The sequence below is a fragment of the Leptonychotes weddellii genome, chromosome 2 (assembly GCF_054177405.1).
Source record: "Leptonychotes weddellii isolate Sample4059 chromosome 2, ASM5417740v2, whole genome shotgun sequence".
NCBI lineage: Eukaryota > Metazoa > Chordata > Mammalia > Carnivora > Phocidae > Leptonychotes > Leptonychotes weddellii.
Window position 1 is genome coordinate 30,456,119 of NC_138370.1, and position 21,244 is coordinate 30,477,362.

Below are 21,244 nucleotides of genomic sequence, written 5' to 3' on the forward strand. Positions count from 1 at the left end.
TTCTGCATGGAGCACTGGGTGTTATGCACAAACCATGAATCATGGAACACTACATCAAAAACTAATGATGTAATGTATGGTGATTAACATAACAATAAAAAATTTTTTTTAAAATAAAGGATGTCCAGACAACAACAGAATACTGGTGAAAGAAATTAACAAAAAATGTAAAATTGTGTGTGTATTAGATTGGAAGACTCAATACTGTTAAAATGACAATTTTCCCCAAAGTGATATAAGCATTCAATGAAAACCCCAAATGAAAGTCACATTTGCATTGTGTGTTTGTGTGTGTGTGTGTGTGTGTGTGTAAATTTAGAGTAATTCTAAAATATATTTAAAGGAAAAAGACCCAGAATAGTCAAAGCAATAGTGAAGAATAAGAGAATTTAAACAAATAGATTAAATGGCAATAAAGCTATAGTAATCAGTACAGTGTAGTGTTTCTACACTGTATTGTATTTAACAAAATATAAATTAGCCAGTGGGGAGAAAAGAAAACAGAGATTTGAGAAATAGGCCATACATATTCCATTACTTGACTTTTTAAAAATTGCGAGCAAATTGAATGAGATAAGACAGGTCTTTCTAGATAGTGTTGGAGCAAGTGAATATGGAAAAAATAAACTTTAAACCCTATCTCACACCACACATTTTATCAACTAGAGATGATCATAAAACTGTATGTGAAAAGGTAAATAAAAATAAATTCCAAAACAAAAGTAAAAATATCTATGTCCTTGGAGTAATAAAATATTTCTTAAAAGGAAAAGACAATGATAAAAATCATATATTGGATTTAAATGCATAATAATTAAGAAATATGTCCATCAAAAGACACCATTAAGGGGTGCCTGGGTTGCTCAATTGGTTAAGCAACTGCCTTTGGCTCAGGTCATGATCCCAGGGTCCTGGTATCGAGCCACGCATTGGGCTCCCTGCTCTTTATCACCTTTTTTATCCATTCTTCCTCTCCTGCTCCCCCTGCTTGGGCTCTCTCTCTCTGTCAAATAAATAAATAAAGTCTTAAAAAAAATACACCATTAAGAGAGTGAAAAAACAAGCCTCAAACTGGAGGAAGATATCCCCAATATACCATCTGACAAAAGATTAATATTCAAAATAAGTAAAATCCCACAAAACATTAATAAAAGTATTAAAATGAGAAGGGGCACCTGGGTGGCTCAGTTGGTTAAGTGTCCAGCTCCTGGTTTCAGCTCAGGTCATGATCTCATGGGTTGTGGGATAGAGCCCTGTATTGGGCTCCACACTCAGCAAGGAAACAAAATCAGTACCTCAGAGATATCTGCACTCCCATGTTCAATGCAGCATTATTCATAACAGATTAGATATGGAAACTACCTAAATGTCCATCAACAGATGAATGGATAAAAAAGGTGATACACACACACACACACACACACAATGGAATATTAGTCATATAAAGGAAGGAAATCTATTTGCAAAACATGATGAACCTGGAGCACATTACACTAAGTGAAATAAGCTAGACAGAGAAAGACAAAAACTGTATGGTATCAATTATATGCAAAATTTAAAAAAAAAGAAAGAAAAGAGAAAATAGAATGGTGGTTGCCAGTGGCTGGAGGGAGGGGAAATGGAGAGATATAGGTCAAAGGGTATACACTTTCAGTCATAAGAAAGAATAAATTCTGAAGATCTAACATACAGCATGGTGACAATATGATATTGTATACTTGAAAGTTGCTGAGAATAGATCATAAGTGTTCTTACCACACACATTTGTGCATACACACACACACACATAAAGAAAAAAAAATATGTTATGTAATAGATGTGTTAATTATCTTAGTCTTGGCAATCAATCCACAATGTATATCAAATCATCACATTTTACCCTTAAAATATATACAATTATATTTGTTAATTATTTCTCAGTAAAGTTAGAAAACATTAAGTAAATTGGTAAGATGGTAAGCATCTGGTATGTTTAAAAAAGTAATGTGACCAGGGAGATTAGAGCAGGTTAAGGAAAGGTCAAGGCTGCTAGAAAGTGAGGTCAAGGAGAGACTGGGCTAAGCTGAGGATGGGGGCAGGGTAGATAGTGTAGGGCATTCTAGGCTAGTTGGGGCTTTTAGTCATAACAGTAACAACTAAAATAAAATATCTTTACTTGGAAATAGTTTAAAAATTACATTATGTTTTTGAAGTTAAGAAAAAAATTATTTCATTGAGTTCAAAGAAAGAAAGAAAAGAGAGAAAAAAGGAATGAGAGAGGGAAGGAGGGAAGGAAAAGTTTACTTACCAAAGCTTTTTCTACTATAATGTGAATTTCTAGGTATTGGGGTAATAGTTTTGAAAGAGTTGTTTCCTGAGGGGAAAAAAAAGGATTTATCAAATGTTAACATGTATTGAATTTGTTAAGCGCAAAGAGTAACATGTACAGAAGGGGAACACATATAAAAACTTCATGAGGAATTAAATATAAAAATTAATTACAAATCAGAAAATTTCATTTGAAAATATATTCCAGGTTTAAAAGAGTCCCAGTGAGCTTGCTGGAGTAATATAAGAGTTTAGGTACTCTCAATACTGAATGAGAAAGAAAATAAATATAAAGATACACATCTCATTGCAAACCTACATTACCAGTTCACATTGAAAATTCTTCACACACTGCCCTCCTAAAGACTATGTAACACCAACCGTGGTGCACTGGAAGTCTTTAATTCATTCACAGAAAAACATAAGAAATATTTGAGAATTCATAGTCTACACAGAAATTTGGGTAAATAGTATACTTTGTACTACTAACCATATGGGTACACAAAAAAGAACAAAATGTGTGATATCAGAAGTAATTCTGTAGTCTCAGAGTATAGATTGTCCCATTTGGTATGATATAATAATTCTTGATAGTGTCAAGCCAGTCAGCTATATATCATCAATTTATTTTATCATTACTTAACACTTTAACGGTAATTTTTTATGAGCTGAATTTCTAAGGCACTGAAATTCCATATTACATATAGAAATTTCAAAAAATTTCTATATTTCTTCCTTGATCCAAGTTTCTTGGACTTTCCATATAACTTTTAGACCAAATTTATATGTAGCTATAAAAATTCTTGCTAGGATTTTGGAGGAATTATGTTAAACCTATACATTCACTTGGAGAAAAATGGAATATTTATTGTGCTGAGTCTTCCATTCCGTGGTATGTATCTTCATTTATTGATGTCTTCTTTGATTTATTTACATTTGATTTTTTACATCGGCATTGTGTACTTTTCAATATATAAAACTTCTACATGTTTTGCTATATTTCTACTTGCAATGTATGTGTTCCCCCCAAATTCATATGTTGAAACACTCCCATTTGGAGGTGGGACCTTTGGAAGGTAATTAGGTCATGAGGCTAGAACCATCAAGAATGGGATTAGTGCCCTTATAAGAAGGGACTGAGAGCTAGCTAGTTGTCTCTCCACCATATGAGGATACAGCAAGAAGATAGGCCTACCAGGAAGAGGACATTCACCAAAAATCTGAACATGCTCCTAATTCTGGACTTCCAGTCTCCAGAACTGTGAGAAATAAATGTTTGTTGTTTAAGCCACTAGTCTACAGTAATTTGTTATAGCAGCCTAAAATGACTAAGATATCATTTTATTCTTCAGTGATTGAAAATGTTATATATTTGCCTTATAGTTTCCACATATCCATTGCTAATATGTAGAAATGGTTGATTTTTGTATCTTGATCAAGTATTCTGTGACTTCATTGATTTCCCTTAGCTCCAGCAGTTATTTTCTATATTTCCTGAGGTTTCTAAGCAGATAATTGTGTCATCTGCACATAAAGGCATTCTTATGTTTCCTTTTCTGATCTGTATGCCTTTTATTTCCTTTTCTTGCTCTATTATTCTGCCTAGAAATCCAACACTATTAAATAAAGGTGGAGAGGGTGTACATCCTTGCCTTATACCAAATCTTAACAGGAAAGTACTCTTTCTTCATTATGTATTATATTTGCTATTGCTTTTTTGGGGGGGGTCTGGGTACAGTATACTTTATTGATGGTACATGACAAGGTAGGGCTCCCCAAGCCCTTTTCCTTCTCCCAGGGGTCTGGGATGAAAATGGTGGAGGTTGGGAGATCCTCAGTGTTTTGGGGGATAAGTTGGGACAGGGACTCCCCAGTAGCTGAGGGCCTCTCTTTTCCTCTTGCTCTCGTGGTGGTCCAGAGGGCTCTTACTCCTTGGAGGCCACGTAGACCATAAGGTTTACCACCAGGTTGCTGTAGCCAAATTCATTGTCATACCAGGAAATAAGCTTGACAAAGTGGTCATTGAGAACAATGCCAGCCCTGGCATCAAAGGTGGAAGAGTGGGTGTCACTGTTAAAGTCACAGGAGACAACCTGGTCCTCAGTGTACCCCAGGATGCCCTTGAGGGGGCCCTCTGATGCCTGCTTCACCACCTTCTTGATGTCATCCTATTTGGCAGTTTTCTCCAGGCAGCAGGTCAGATCCACAATGGACACGTTGGGGGTGAAGACACGGAAGGCAATGCCAGTGAACTTCCTGTTCAGCTCAGGGATGAACATGCCTATAGTCTTGGCAGCACCAGTGGAAGCAGGGATGATGTTCTGGGCAGCCCCTCGGCCATCAGGCCACAGCTTCCTAGAGGGGACGTCCACGGTCTTCTGGTTGGCAGTGATGCATGGACGGTGGTCTTGGGTCCCTCCACAATGTCAAAGTTGTCACGGATGACCTTGGCCAGAGAAGCCAAGTGGTTGGTGATGCAGGAGGCATTGCTGAAAATCTTGAGGGAGTTGTCATACTTCTCATGGTTCACACTCATCATGAAAACAGTGGCTTAGCAGAAGGAGCAGATATGATGAACCTCTTGGCCCCATCCTTCAAGTGAGCCCCAGCCTTATGGTTGTGAAGACCCCAGTGGACTCCACAACATACTCAGCACGAGCATCGACCCATTTGACATTGGCGGGGTCTCGCTCCTGGAAGATGGAGATGGACTTTCCATTGATGACAAGTTTCCCGTTCTCGGCCTTGACTCTGCTGTGGAATTTGCCGTGGGTGGAATCACACTGGAACATGTAGACCATGTAGTTGAGGTCAATGAAGGAGTCATTGGTGGCCACAATATCTACTTTGCCAGAATTAAAAGCAGCCCTGGTGACCAGGAGCCCAGTACTGCCAAATCCATTTACTCCGACCTTCACCATCGTGTCTCCGGGACACGGCTGGCACTGAACCAGAAGATGCGGCTGTCTGTCAAATGGGGTGGACCAGAGACTGCTATCTGCTTTTATAGGATTATTTTTTATCACTAGAACAAGTTACAAGTTTCCATCGTCACTGAAAATTTATATAATAAATGAACTTTGAATTGAATCTTGTCCTATTTTTCTGTATTGAGAAGATTGTGCACCTTTTCTTCTTTAATCTAGTTAAATGGTAGATAATTTCGGTATATTTTCAAATATTGAACCAGACTTCCAACACTGGATAAACAATGCTTAATCATGGTGTGCAATCCTTTTAATAAATTACTCAATTACTTTTGACAGTATTTTATTCAGAATTTTTACACCTATATTCATATGGTCTATGGGTTTGTTTGTTTTGTACTGTCTGTATATAGTTTTAGTATCAGGACAATATTGTCCCCACAAACTTAGTTGTAAAGTGTTTACTCCTCTTAATTTTTGCTGGAGAAATTGTATAGAATTGGCATTATATCTTCTTTTAACATGTATTATAAATTTTACGTAAAACCATCTACACCAGAGAGATTTTGTGTTTGAGAGATTTTTCACTGAAAATTCAATGCTTTTTATTGGTTACAGGACTGTTTAGGTTGTCTATTCCATCTTGGTTGAGTTTTGATAGTGCATTGTTTTTAAGATATTGGCCCTATTTTATTTACATTGCTAAATGTATGTAGTTAGAATTGTTTGCAGTATTGGTGATCTGGATTTAGATCAGAGATCAGAAACAAGTGTTGTGCAACAAAGTGAAACTTGAACAAAGTACATATTAATGATTTTTACTTAACCCATCAAAAAACTGAGACTGCGGATTAAACCACTAACCAAAATCTGGAGAGAGAAATGTGCCTGCAGGGTGGGCAAGAAACCAGGTATTTGCTTAGCTTGTTCTGATGACACCAAAAACCATGTAAGCTGATAAGAAATCCAGCTAGAAATTTTGAATTTCTAAAGGCCAAGCTTGGCTAGCATAAAAGTGTGACATCTCTGGAAATCATAAAGATAGTTGATTTCACAGATTTTTACAGGCTTTTTCTTCAGGAATTACATAACTTACTCATAATGAAGATTAGAGCATATATTGAAAAAGATATAGTGCTGGCTGGTGCAGAGGAATATCAGCCACTGCAAAAACCACCCAAACTCATCTCCTCTATCTCCTTTATGACACAAAAACCTTAATCTACTGGAGAAAGCAGAAAAAGGTTTATATCCTGAGGGAACTGGTAAAAACTATAACTGGGAGAGGAAAATGAATAAAAAGGTCTAATTCTGGAGGGTAAGTAAGGAATACTTGATAGGCCCAGTATTACATCTGGAAGAGAGAGTTGGTGACATTTGTGAAGACTACATCCCCAGATCCAGATTCATAGTGCCTTCCTAACATTGAGTTTTAATCCAAACATCAGAGAATTCCTCTGTTCTCTGCTCTATGCCAAATCCATGATATGTGCTAAAATGTGTCCAAAAAAAAAAAAATACAGGAAAGACAGCAGGAAGATCTGGAAGAGATGGATTTTTATCTAAACACACAAAACAGTCAAGTGGAAAAATACAAAGCTAAACAGAACAGACATTCCTCTAGCAAATTATCATTCACCTTAAACAAAAGATAATCACTAAAAAGAATGTGAAGCTTCTGGTAAGTACACTAAGGATAGCAATAGCAAAAACACACATAAACAGATCTATATTCTGACTATATTAACAGAAAATTTCAAGCTAAAGACCCAGTAGAAAGGTATGTTCATCTCCAAACCTAAAATTAACATTTAATTCAATATCTACTGCCTACTATGTTATGTAACAAGTTTAGCTTTCACAAAAGAGAGAGAGAAGGGATACAGACTGGCAAAAAGAAAATGCAATATAAAAGATACAGCAATCATGAAAATCAGACTTACAAATGACACAGATATTGGAACTATCAGAAGGAAGATTTAAAGCAATTCTAGTTAATATGTTAAAGGCACTAGTAGAAAATATTAAACAACATGCAACATGAAATGTGTTATTTCAACACCAAATACTTCTAAAACAACCACCCGATATGGAAAGTAGTTGGTTGTCCCTATCCACATGTGTCTATGCACACTTTATTTTATCATTGAGTATCTTTGTACTGTGTTCTTGATAAGCCAGTGTGCATAACTTTACAATTAGAAATGATCTGGAAAAGAGAAAGAGGTTGCCTGCTTGCCTTTCAGAAAAAACAACAACAACAACAACAACAACAACAACAACAACAACACAGTATTATAATTTTCTCACTAACTTTTGGACTAAACCAATTATTGTCTAGTGGAAGTTTGGCAAATATATCTTCTATTACTTTAAATAAGAATTAATAATGATACATCATGTAAAAACAAAAAATACAGAACAGAGCTCAAAAATGCCCCACAGGAGGACAGCAGACATAAGCTACAAAATTCCTACAAGAAAAAAAATGTGGAAAACAGAAATTTTGAAGAATACAAACAAATTGTCCTAATGAACATCTGTAAAACACTACACAAAACAACTGCAGGATATATAGAGAAACATTTATACTAAAGTCAAATGCACTATCAGAACATGATGAAAATCAGTTAAAAATAAGTACCAAGAAAGATATCTAGAAAATGTCCAATTATGCACACTTCTAAATTTCCCATGGGTCAATGGAGGAATAACAAGGTAAATTAAAAATGGTACATTAAGGGGCGCCTGGGTGGCTCAGTTGGTTAAGCGACTGCCTTCGGCTCAGGTCATGATCCTGGAGTCCCGGGATCGAGTCCCGCATCGGGCTCCCTGCCTCTCATTCTCTCTGTCTCAAATAAATAAATAAAATCTTAAAAAAAAAATGGTACATTAAAAGATTATAATTACATGGTATATAAAACTGAAGAAATGAAAATACATCAATTAAAATCAGGTTGAGAACCACTAAAAATTCTCCCTACATAAAACCAACAAGAGAACTGGCAAAAGTTGTTAGAATCAACTTTTTTCAGATCTCTAGAAATTAACAAATGGTGTGCAGCCTTCGAGGGAGTGTTTATTCAAGAAAAGTAACTGATCTGGGTAAAAGTAATGGTATTTGTGGAATTTGGATTCACTCTAGTATTTTCTCCCATTAGTTGAAAACTAATAGCTCAAATCTGCAGTGAATACCAGTACACTGGCAACCTCCAGAAAAAGCAGAATATGGCTGGAACATCTTCAAAATCTCATTTCCAAAGAAATGTCATGACCTAAACTATTTTGTCCCTAGAAGGCCTATTTTGTTTGCCAATATTGACCTAAATAACATTTTACACAGTTGGAAAAGCCCTTTTTCCAAAGGTATTTGTTTTAAACAATTATAGGCAATTTTTTAAAACTTTACAGTTGTCTGGAGCAGTGAATGACCATGGGACAAACAGTAGACCAATAAAAAGACTTAGAAGAAAAACTGGATAATAAGATATTCAAACAGAACTTTGAAAAGCTATGATAAATCTCTGGGAATCTAGCAGACCACACACATGTATCAGGCTAAGTGCATTCCCAAGTCTGTACACATACTTAGGAAAGACCTGAAAAGACCCTAAACTCTCACCTCTGATTGATCTCGAGGCTCTGTGCAAATAGAAAGTGAAAGGAAAGGTGCAGTTGTTAACTGCCTGACTGAGTGACAAAGGCATGCTCCAATAGGTACAGAGAGACTCTCAGTAAGAACTGGGAAACCTATTGTTTCCAAGCGTTTAAAGAACTCTGTCTGATCATTAACACACTGAAAAGATGACAGAATAGAGACTTCAGTGGTTACATACAACACAGAATACACATTTTAGAGAACCAGTTAAAATTTACAAGACAAATAACAACTGCAATGAATAGCAATGATATTTGATGGAGGGGGATCTGATTTCCAGAGTTATCACACTGTATTATTTGGAGTGACTAGTTTCAGTTTTCAAAAAATTATGAGACATGAAAAAGACCTAACGTATGACCCCATATACGGGAAAAAGGTCATCAATAGAAACTGTCTTTGAGGATGATCAGACATTGAACTTACTAGAAAAATACTTTAAATTAGATATTTTGAATCATTTCAAAGAGCTAAAAGAAGTTATGTATAAATAACTGAAGGAGGATATTATAATAATGCCTCACTAAATATGGAATATCAATAAATGCAAAAAATTATTAAAAAAGAAGTAAATAGAATTTCTGGTATTGAAAAATACAATTGAAATAAAATACCCATTAGAGTGTCTCCACATCAGATATGGGCAGACAGAAGAAAGAATCAAGGAACCTGAAGAGACCTATTGAGATTATACAATCTAAGGAAGAGAAAGAAACAAGAATGGAGCAAAATAAACAAAATCTAATAGACCTATGGGGCACTATCAAGCATACCAACATACACATAATGGGAGTATCAGAAAGTGAGGAGATAGATAAAAGGGCCAAAGAATATTCAAAGAACTAGTGGCCCATAATTTCCCAAATTAGGTGAAAAACATTAATGTACAAAAAAAGAAGCTCAGTCAACTCCAATTTAGATAAACTCAAAAAGAACCACTCAAAGACACATTATAAAAAAAGTGCTGTAAGCCAAAGATAAAGAGAGAAACTTGGAAGAAGCAACAGAGAAGGGACTCATCATGCACAAGGAATCCTCCATAAGATTAATGACAGCTAATTTTTCATCAGCAATCATGGAGGCCATAAGACAGTGAATTAAAATATTTCAAATGATGAAAGCAAAACATCTGTCAAACAAGAACTCTATATACAGCCAACAGGTAAATTAAGAGTTTAATAATATACAAATGATTATCAATTTTAGAAAGATATGTTCTAGTAGTACATAAAGCCATATATAAAAATATTAAAAGTAATTTTAACAAGCTAGTGGTAATTTAACTTATTTTATTGTCTTTATATAGTGACTCATTCTTCCTATATTTCTAAATTTTACTCAATAATCTGCATTTTTGCTAAAGTAAGAAATGTAACATAATACATTATAATAAGCCTGAAATACATTATTGTGCATTTTTCATATATTTTAGATGGAATATGGATGTTTTATTTAAAAGTACAGAAAGAAGATATCAAATTAGATATTTCTACTCCACAGTTAAGTAGTTCCTTTCCACAATCAACAAAATTCTACATAAATAATTTCACAGTATGTCATAACATCAGAATTATCATGTTACCTGTGAGCTTAAATTATCTTTATAGGGTTGGCCTTTCTGCCAAATATTGCTGTAATTTTCTGCCAACAGTGGTATATTTGGATTCTCATTTTTCACTTGATAAATTATGTGCTCAAATCGTGCTGAAGATTCCAATGGCTCAATTCCATAGCTGATGTTTTCAAACTGAAGGAATCCCCTGAATATTTAGAAAGCAATGATATAAAAACCCTACAAGTGATCCCATCAAAGCTATAATCTAAAATGTGAAAAATACTTTAAAAATTTAAAGAAATAAATTTATATATTTTAAACTAGGTATTTAAATAATTTCAAAGAGCTAAAATAAACCATATATAAACAACTAAAGGGAAATATTTTAATGATGTCTCAATAAATAAAGAATGTCAACAAAGGCATGGAGATTATAGAGCAGAAATCAATAGAAATTCCAGTTTGAAATATAGTAAGGAACACATTATAAACACACTTCATTTTCCCATTTTTTCTGGTTTACCATTAGTAACTGAGATATCACATCTACCTTAGTTTTGCTCATATATTAAAGAACAAAATATATTGCAAAGTATTTTATATTATGTGTATAATAGTCATATTTATTCAAGATACATTAGTTAAGACCAAGTATTTGTTGAAAATCAAGCACTTGTTGAGAATTCCAAGAATAAAGTTCATGTTCTTACAGAGTTTAGAATAAGGAAAAGCAGGTATATAGAGTGTATATGTAAAGAGGTGGATATCTATGAAAACCACATTAAATGAATGCCAATTTTTTCTGAGTTGACATGAGTAAATTCTAGAAGTCAGGCAACCAAAACCAAAAGGAAGTTAGGGAGAGTCTTTTTTTTCCTTTGCTCTGGACCAGTCTTCCTCTAATAAACTTAATACCTTTCTCTTGCCACCATCACTGATGAAAATCACTTATCCCTGCTTTTTTAGCTCTGAGGGACCTTCTTAATTAGTTGTTTTTTTTTTGTCTGATACTGAGTGCACCTAAACTGAAAGCATACAATATGTGCATATTGAAATGATTAATTCATATCATTTTCCATAACTATTTGAGATAATTGAAAGATAATGCAATAATATTATTTAGTTTTAAAGTTTCCTTTACTGAAACTATCCCCTTCTGCACAGTATCTTGAAAAAAATACCTCCAGTCAGGATTCCCTGGAATGATTTCATTTGAATGGACACTAAAGTTCAGCTGCTAATATTGATATTAAAAAGTAAGGCCATCATAAAGGAAACTTTCAGATTTGGATTCCCCTTAAAATTCCCAGATTTATGTCTGCTAGCCACTAAGTTTCATTTTAAAGTTTTCCATGTATAAGTATCACGTAAGATCCTATTACCTGAGTCCAGAACAGATGCTGAGTGTTGCAAGTGAATTTGGAATATCTGCAATATATCCTTGGTAATGACAATGCATCTGAAAAACAATATAGAAAAGTAAGTAAATAAATTCTTTATGAATAAAAATGTGTTTGCTAACAATAGAGATTAAAAATGTTAAAATAATTGAAAATAATAAGATTGTGTATCATATAGATTTGTTAATGCAGATTTTCAAGGAAAAAGGGTTTTGACAATCCTCTTTATTTTGTACCACCAAGGTGCCAATGAGTATTCTTTCAGCCTGGGTTTTATCTCTATCATGTACCATTTTTATGAACAACCACATAACAGGTCATAATTATACAGAATAAAATATTTGTATTAAATTGTCATAAAACAAATATATCTCAGTGGTAGTGATATGGCCACTTCAATAAAAAAACTATATGATAACAAATATCTAAGACATATAGAGCTTACCTTAAAATATGAAGACTCTAATTGCAAAAATCCAGTTTCATTATATGTATAAACCAAAAAGTTCTGGGATAAGAATGAGCTAAGAAAAACAAAAATTAAAAAAAAAAAAGTTTGAGTCATGAATTTAATATGAATATAAACATAAACATAAAAATAAATGTGAAATATATAGGATTCATATAATAATATGATTTAATTAGAGCAGACTGGGCCCTCTGTCTCAGATATTAACCTGTGGGCCTATATATGTCTTTATCTAACAAATATTTCCTAGGTACCTGTTGATAGATCCTCTTCTAAGCATTGGGATACAGCAGTAAACAAAAGACAAAACCACTGGTCTTCATGATAGTGAGAGACAAATACTGCTAGCATGTTAGATGTTAAATGTTATAAATAAACCTGGGTGAGGGAAGTTGGTTGCAAAGTGTAGATAGGATGGCATAAAAAAGCTCACTGAATAGACTGAACCTGAAAACAAGCCACATGGATTTGCACAGATATGTTATTTGAGACAGAGTTAGGAGAAAATGAAAAGACCCTGAGGCCAAAATGTGCCTTCTCTATATAAAGAACAGCTAGGGGGTGATATGCCTGGAATGCAAGGTTGATTGAAGATGAGAGATAGTAGTAAGAGATGGCATCACAGAGATGAGAAGCCATTAGAAGATTTTGAATGGATATATGATAGGACCAGACCAATATTTTATGTTATTTTTAAAATTTTTATTTATTTAAGTAACCTTCATACCCTACATGGGACTCAAACTCATAACACTGAGCTCAAGAGTCACATGGTCTTCTGACTGAGCCAGCCAGGCAACCCTCAGACCAACATTTTAATAGAAGCAAACTGAATGTTGTGTTGAGAATTATCTGTAGGGCAAATAAGCAGAGAGAGCAATTAGGCTATTAAGTCATCCAGGCAAGATATGATAGTGACTTGAACTAAGACAGTAGCAGTGGTGGAGGTGCAATTATGAATATATTTTGAAGGAGGGGGAGGAGCAAGATGGCGGAGGAGTAGGAGACCTGAATTTCATCTGGTCTCAGGAATTCAGCTAGATAGGGATCAAACCATTCTGAACATCTACGAACTCAACAGGAGATTGAAGAAAAGAATAGCAGCAACTCTCTGAACAGAAAAGCGACCACTTTCTCAAAGGTAGCACATGTGGAGAAGTGAATCTGAGGTGATATTTGGCATGATAGATGGCGGGGGAGGGGGCCTCTCTCAGTCACTACTGACAAGTGACAGAGAGAGGAGCACAAAATTGGAACTTTTAGAAGTCTGAGAACGGCAGAACTCCAACACTAGGAGAATACTCCAAAAGGAATCATGGCTTTTTTTTTTTAATTTTCCTTTTTCCCTTTTTCAACCGACATCTTATCAATCCCTTTTTAAAAATTGTTTTTATTTTTCATTTTTAGAGTCATATTCTATCCCTTATGAGTAGTTAACCTATAAGTAGTTAACCATATATATATATATGTATATATTGTTCTCTCTTTAAAATTTTGACATACAGTTTCTTCTAACAGACCAAAATATACCTTAAATCTCTAGTGTATGGCTTTGTTCTAGACTCCTGCCTGATCACATTCTCTCCCCCCCTTTTTTTTTTTTTAAGATTTTATTTATTTATTTGACAGAGACAGAGACAGCAAGAGCAGAAACACAAGCAGGGGGAGTGGGAGAGGGAGAAGCAGGTTTCCCGCTGAGCAGGGAGCCTGATGTGGGACTCAATCCCAGGACTCTGGGATCATGACCTGAGCCGAAGGCAGCCGCTTAACGACTGAGCCACCCAGGCGCCCTCCCCCCCTTTTTTTAATCCTCTTCTTTCTTTTTTCAACCAACTTCTTATCAATTCCTTTTATAAAATCTTTTATAATTTTCATCTTTACAGTCATAGTCCATCCCTTCATCGTATTAACCCTTATTTTTGTACATATATGAGCTTTTCTTTCTTTAAAATTTTGGGAGGCACTTTCTTCTAACAGACCAAAATATGCCCAAATCTACTGTGTGGCACTGATCTACGCACCAGCCTGATCATATTTGATCATATTCTGTTTTTGTTTGTTTGTTTGTTGCTATCTTTTCTTTTTCTTTTTTCTTTCTTTCCCTTTCTTTCCCCCCAGTTTCAGGTCTCTTCTGATTTGTTTAGTGCATATTTTTCTGGGGTCATTGTTACCCAGCTAACATTTTGTTCTCTCATTCATCTATTCTCCCCTGGATAAAATGACAAGATGGAAAAAATCACCTCAAATAAAAGAACAAGAGGTAGTACTGACTGCCAGGGACCTACTCAATATGGATATTAGTACAATGTCAGACCTAGAGTTCAGAATGACGATTTTAAAGATACTAGCTAGGCTTGAAAAAATCATGGAAGTTATTAGAGAAACCTTTCTGGAGAAATAAAAGAACTAAAATCTAACCAAGTCAAAATCAAAAAGGCTACTAATGAGGTGCAACAAAAAATGGGTACACAAACTGCTAGGATAAATGAGGGAGAAGAGAGAATCAGTGATATAGAAGACCAAATGATGGAAAATAAAGAAGCTGAGAAAAAGAGAGATAAACAACTACTGGATCACAAGGGCAGAATTTGAGAGATAAGTGATACCATAAGATGAAATAATATTAGTATAATTGGGATCACAGAAGAAGAAGAGAGAGAGAGAAGGTATATTGGGCAATTTATAGCAGAGAACTTCCTTAATTTGGGAAGGAAACAGGCATCTCGTCCAGCTTTGGCAGATGAGAGTGAAAATGGCGGCCTCCCAATCTCCATCCTGGAGGAACTGAGAACTTGGGGCCCTGCTCCTCAGTGAGCCCCCAGAGAAAAGCAGTCAATCACTCCCATCTCCCCGGTCTCCAGCCATACTCCGTGCTCACCCGTCCTGTGACCGAGCATTTCTATCTCTGGCACCTGACTAGGTGTGGAGTCTCCAAACCCAGCAGATCCCTGCGGTGCTCTCCCATGCTGCTCCTCCCAGGGGAGGAAGGGGAGTCTCCCCGGATCTGCCACTTTTTGGGTCCCTGCTAGAGGAGCAGTGGCCTGACTATGCCATGGATCACAGTTCATGGCAACCCCGAGCTGACAGCCCGCCCCTTGGCTCCATCTCTGCAGCTGACATCCCTGCTCTGATACCTGGGAGCTCTGCTGCACTCAGGCACCCCTGGTCTTTCCGTGACCCTGAGGGTCCTGAGACCACACTGTCCCGCGAGGGTTCCACCCCCCGCTTAGCCACCTGAGTGGCGTCCCTCAGCAGAGTGGACTTCTATATGTTCCGATTTTGTCCTCTACAGCTCTATCACTTGCCAGAAGTGGCCAACAGAGACCCCCTCCCCCGCTGTCTATCCTCCCGAATATCGCCTCAGATTCACTTCTCCGCACATCCTACCTTCCAGAAAGTGGTTGCTTTTCTGTTCAGAGAGTTGTTGCTATTCTTTTCTTCAAACTCCTATTAAGTTCGTACATATCCAGTCGAATTCCTGAGACCAGACAAAATCCAGGTCTACTCCTCTGCCATCTTGCTCCACCCCTCTGCTAATAATTTCTAATAATTGTTTCTATTTCCTTGGTGTTAGTCGTGATCTCTCCCCTTTCATTCATAATTTTATTAATTTGGGTCCTTTCTCTTTTCTTTTGGATAAGTCTGGCTGGTGGTTTATTGATCTTATTAAGTCTTTCAAAGAATAAGCTTCTAGTTTCATTGATCTGATCTAGTGTGTTTCTGGTTTCTAATTCATTGATCTCTGCTCTAATTTTAATTATTTCTCTTCTAATGCATGGCTTAGGTGTCGTTTGTTGCTTTTTCTCTAGTTCTTTAAGGTGTAGAGTTAGTTGGTGAATTCAGGATTTTTCTATTTTTTTGAGTGAGGATTGGATGGCTATGTATTTCCCCCTTAGGACCGCCTTTGCAGTATCCCATAGGTTTTGGACTGATGTGTTTCCCTTCTTATTGGTTTCCACGAATTGTTTAAGTTCTTCTTTGATTTCCTGGTTGACCCAAATATTCTTGAGCAGAGCAGTCTTCAGCTTCCAAGTGTTTGAAGGTGTTCCAAATTTTTTCTTGTGATTAAGTTCCAGTTTTAAAGCATTATGGTCTGAGAATATGCAAGGAATAATTTCAATCTTTTGGTATTGGTTGAGACCTAATTTGTGACCTAGTATGTGGTCTATTCTGGAGAAAGTTCCATGTGGGCTTGAAAAGAATGAGTATTCTGTTGTTTTAGGGTGGAATGTTCTATATATATATATCTATGAGGTCCATCTTGTCAGTGTGTCATTCAAAGCTCTTGTTTCTTTGTTGATTTTCTGCTTAGATGATCTGTCTATTGCTGAGAGTGGAGTATTGAGGGCTCCTACAATTACTGTATTGTTATCAATATGACTCTTTATTTTGGTTAACAGTTGGCTTATGTAGATGGCTGCTCCCATATTGCAGGCATAGATATTTGCAATTGTTAGATCTTCTTGTTGGACAGACCCTTTAAGAATGATAGAGTTTTCTTCTGTGTCTCTAATTACAGTCTTTAGCTTAAAATCTAATTTGTCTGATATAAGAATTGCTACCCCAGCCTTCTTTTGAGGTCCACTGGCATGGAAGATGGATCTCCATCCCTTCATTTTCAGTCTGGATGTATCTTTAGGTTCAAAATGAGTCTCGTGTAGACAACATATGGATGGGTCCTGTCTTTTTATCCAATCTGCAACCCTGTGCCATTTTATGGGAGCATTTTGGCCATTCCCACTGAGAGTGATTATTAAAAGATATGATTTATTGTCATCATTTTGCCTGTGAAGACCTTGTTTTCATAGATTGTCCCTGTAAATTTCTGTTGTATATCACTCTTGGGGTCTTTCTCCTTTTATAAAAATCCCCTGAATATTTCTGGCAGGGCTGGCTTAGTGGTCACATATTCTCTCAGTTTCTGCTGGTCTTGGAAGCTCTGCATCTCTCCAACCATTCTAAATGACAGCCTTGCTGGATAAAGTATTCTTGGCTGCATGTTTTTCTCGTTTAGTACCCTGAATATGTCTTGCCAGGCCTTTCTGGTTTGCCAGGTGTCTGTAGATAGGTCTGATGTTATTCTGATGTTCCTCCCTCTGTACATAAGGAAACTCTTCCCCCTAACTGCCCTTAAGATGGTTTCCTTGGTTCTAAGATTTGCGAGTTTTACTATTACATGCTGGGGTGTTGGCCTGTTTTCCTTGATCTTGGGAGGGGTCCTCTCTGCCTCTAGGACACGAATGTTCATTTCATTTCCCAAATTAGGGAAGTTCTCAGCTATGATTTGCTCAAATATATCTTCTAGTCCTCTCTCTCTCCACCCCCTCAGGGATTCCAATTCTGACATTGGAACGCTTCACGGTGTCACTTATTTCTCTGATTCTATTTTCATGGATTCTGAGTTGTTTTTACCTGGCCACCTCTTTTCCCTTTTTATCTATTAAATAGTCTTCCAGGTCACTAATTTGTTCTTCTGCCTCACTTACCCTAGCTGTTAGATTACCCAGATTAGATTGGGTCTCATTGATAGCACTTTTAAGTTCTGCCAATTCAGCTCTCAGTTCTGCCCTTAGAGACTCTATGTTGCCTTTAATTGATTTCTCCATTCTAGCTATTGTCTTCACAATTGCTAGCCTGAATTCCATCTCTGACATCTTGGTTATATCTGAATCCATTTGTAAATCTGTGGCGTAAGTCATAGTCTTTGTCTTTCCTGTTTTGTGGGTTCCTCCTCCTAGTCCTTCTGTTGAGGGGTGGTTGAGGGAATGTACAGAGTCCAAATTATTGACCACAACCCAAGCAAGATGCACCTGTTTATAGGGACCTTAGGGTTGCTGGCCTCTTGTTTACCCAGCCTGTCTTCTGCAGGAGGGGCCTGCCACACTTTCACTCAGGCAACCCTAAGGTCCCTAGTGGGGATAGGCTCAGTGAAAACCTTTTTTGGGGGGCTTTTGTTCTCTGGGGCCTTTCCCTCGTGGCTTTCTGCATCTCTTCCTAGAGTCAGAGCAGAAGAGACCATTTCCAACCCTCTGCCTCAGAGCAGAGAGTTTGCAGTCTGCTCTTCAGTGAGCTCTCCAGGCCACACTATCTCTGTTTCTGTCTGTGGTGCTATAAACTGCAGTGTCCTGGGTTGTGGGCCCCTCATGAGCACTCCCAGTCCTTGCCTCTAGGTTGGGGCATGTCTCTGCCCTTTGTGCTTCTAAAACCGCCAGCCACCCCCAGTTTGCACGTGCATTCCCACTCTGGATTTCCATCTGGGGGTCTGCCTTAAAATCTTTTCCCTGTCGCTACCGGTCTGTGAGTCTGTGCCCAGTCCCCAGTGAGGGAGACTATTATTCACTGGTGATGTAGGATCCCGACGGCTCAGCTCCCTCTCCCTTCCGTTTATCCTCTGATATCTGCCCACGGAATCATGGCTCCCCATTTCGTACCTTGAAACCAACCACCTGTGATATTCTGTTTGTAGAGATCCAGATATATCTTCTTACATCTCAGGCTGATTTTGTGCATGTTCAGAGTGGTCTGGTAGATATCCAGCTCAATTCCAGGCACTGATTTGAATAAGGTCCCCTACTCCTCTGTCATCTTTTTTTATCATCCAAGGTTTTGTTTTAAGAAACTAGAGTTGCCATTTACTGAGATGATTGTAGGACGGAAAAGTTTTGGAAAAGTATCTGAAGTACATTTTGGATATGATAAGTATGAGAATTCTATCAAACACTTGATTATCAAATAAGCAGTCACATAAATGAATATGGTGTTCATTGGAGAGGAATAAAGTAGAGATATAACTTGGGAGTAATCAATACATGAATGATATTTAAAGCTGCAAGAGGGGATGAAATAGCCAGGTGATTGAAGGTAGCTAGGGAAAAACAAGATTCACGAAAAGATTGGAGAGATGGGGAAGAATCTAAAAAACAAACAAGATGAAACAAACAAACAAAACTGAGAGAGTAAACACAATGGGAAGAATTAAACCAGAAGTCTGCAGTTTTCTGGAAGCCAAATGAAGAAAGTATTTTTGGAGGAGATACTGATCAGCTACACAAAATACTGCCATTAGGTCAAGAAAAATGAAGACTAAAAAATAACTGGCATTCAGAAACATGAAGATGTTTCTTATCAAAAAACAAATGATGGCCTTCTCAAAAAACATTTTAATGGAGTTTTATAGACACTAAAGACCAACATATGTTTAATGGTCATGAATTAGGTGATAACAGTCATAAATTAAGTGAGGAGTTTTCTTCAGCCTTGTTCAACTACACTGATGTAAGGCAGACAAAATGCAGTTGTTACAAATATATATTTTCAAAGATGCAGGCAGAGAAGAAGCTGTTTGATTCCACTTGCATGAAATGTTAAGAAACTGCAAATTAGGAGACAGAAAGTAGATTGATTGTTGCCTGGAGTGGTAGGTGGGAATAAGGATTAAATGTGAAATGGCATGAGGATCCTATGTAGGATATGGAATGTTCTACAACTGATTTATGGTTGATGGTTGCAATACGGCATACAGTTATTAAAAATTATTGAATTATACACTTGAGTTTTATGACATATGAATGTACCCATTAAAGTTGTTAAAAATAAATACATATGTAATTAATACAGTCATAAAATATGTCATTAGTTGAATTTCCCACCAATAACCACTTGATGTGACTAAGTTTGATTTTACATCAGGCATACTTAACATATAACTTGCAGTTCTTGGGTTGGATGGCTTTATACTCAATTGAAGATTTACAAATAAGTAACTTATTTCTTAATGTGAAAATAACAAGCTAGAAAATTAAAATGCAGCATTCTATTATTCAACATTCTACTCTTCCATTATTCAAGACTTAATTAATCCTAATTGAAAAACAAGTTGATTGAACAGTCTATATTATATTGCATTCTTTAATTTAAATTGTATACCAAAATATTTAAAAAGTAAAATCTAAGCTTTAATGGAAAATTATATCTTACTGTTTTCTAAGATGCAGAGTGTATGGCTTTTCATCAATTGTAATGATATAAATCACCTAAAATAAAGCAAATAAATAAAGATGACTCAGTAAATCAGAAATATATAAACTGAAGCAGTACCTTTCTCTCATGTAAACAAAAAGACTCACTTGGGGGGGTTGGGTTTAAAATAGCAACATAAGAAAATCCTGAACTCCCTCCCATGGATACAACCAATATACAAGTACATATGGAGCAATTTACTCTGAAAAAAACTGGAAAACTGGATGAACAGAGACTCACAGAAAAAGACAAAAAGGACAGCATTGAGAGGGATAGGAGAGGCAGAGATACTATCTTGCCAAAAACAAAACAAAACAAAAACAAAAACAAAACAAACAAAAAACACTCCATCAGGGTGATACATAATTGGGAGGGAAGACAAAAACACAAAGATTTTCCAAAGGAGTTAGAGGTTTGTGCTATGCAATAGACCTCAAATGTTAGGCCCTACAGCAGAAGACATGAATAGACATTTCTGCAAAGAAGATTTCCAAATGGCCAACAGACACATGAAAAAGTGCTCAACATCCGTCAGCATCAAGGAAATCCAAATCAAAACCTCAATGAGATATCACCTCACACCAGTCAGAATGGCTAAAATTAACAAGTCAGGAAACGACAGAAGTTGGCGAGGATGCAGAGAAAGGGGAACCCTCCTACACTGTTGGTGGGAATGCAAGCTGGTGCAGCCACTCTGGAAAAGAGTATGGAGGTTCCTCAAAAAGTTGAAAATAGAGCTACCCTATACCCAGCAATTGCACTACTGGGTATTTACCCCAAAGATACAAATGTAGTGACCCAAAGGGGCACATGCACCCCAATCTTTATAGCAGCAATGTCCACAATAGCCAAACTATGTAAAGAGCCTAGATGTCCATCAACAGGTAAATGGATAAAGAAGAGATGGTA

The 21,244-nt window shown here is 36.6% G+C and overlaps 2 protein-coding genes and 1 pseudogene across 2 annotated transcripts in view; 1 reads left to right on the forward strand and 2 right to left on the reverse strand.

Annotated features, from left to right (window-relative positions):
- The window catches only part of LOC102740164 (A disintegrin and metallopeptidase domain 3-like), a 425,273-nt gene that overhangs the window by 348,824 nt on the left and 55,205 nt on the right, over window positions 1–21,244 (forward strand). The window lies entirely within an intron of this gene.
- The window catches only part of LOC102740462 (disintegrin and metalloproteinase domain-containing protein 18), a 180,222-nt gene that overhangs the window by 152,238 nt on the left and 6,740 nt on the right, over window positions 1–21,244 (reverse strand). The window contains exons 4-8 of the mRNA XM_081812865.1: window positions 20,294–20,349; window positions 12,293–12,371; window positions 11,830–11,906; window positions 10,475–10,652; window positions 2,288–2,353 (exon numbers count right to left, since the gene is read on the reverse strand). Coding sequence (XP_081668991.1) covers window positions 2,288–2,353; window positions 10,475–10,652; window positions 11,830–11,906; window positions 12,293–12,371; window positions 20,294–20,349 — 456 coding nt within the window. The remainder of the gene's footprint in view (window positions 1–2,287; window positions 2,354–10,474; window positions 10,653–11,829; window positions 11,907–12,292; window positions 12,372–20,293; window positions 20,350–21,244) is intronic.
- On the reverse strand, window positions 4,074–5,312 carry LOC115940436 (glyceraldehyde-3-phosphate dehydrogenase pseudogene; annotated as a pseudogene).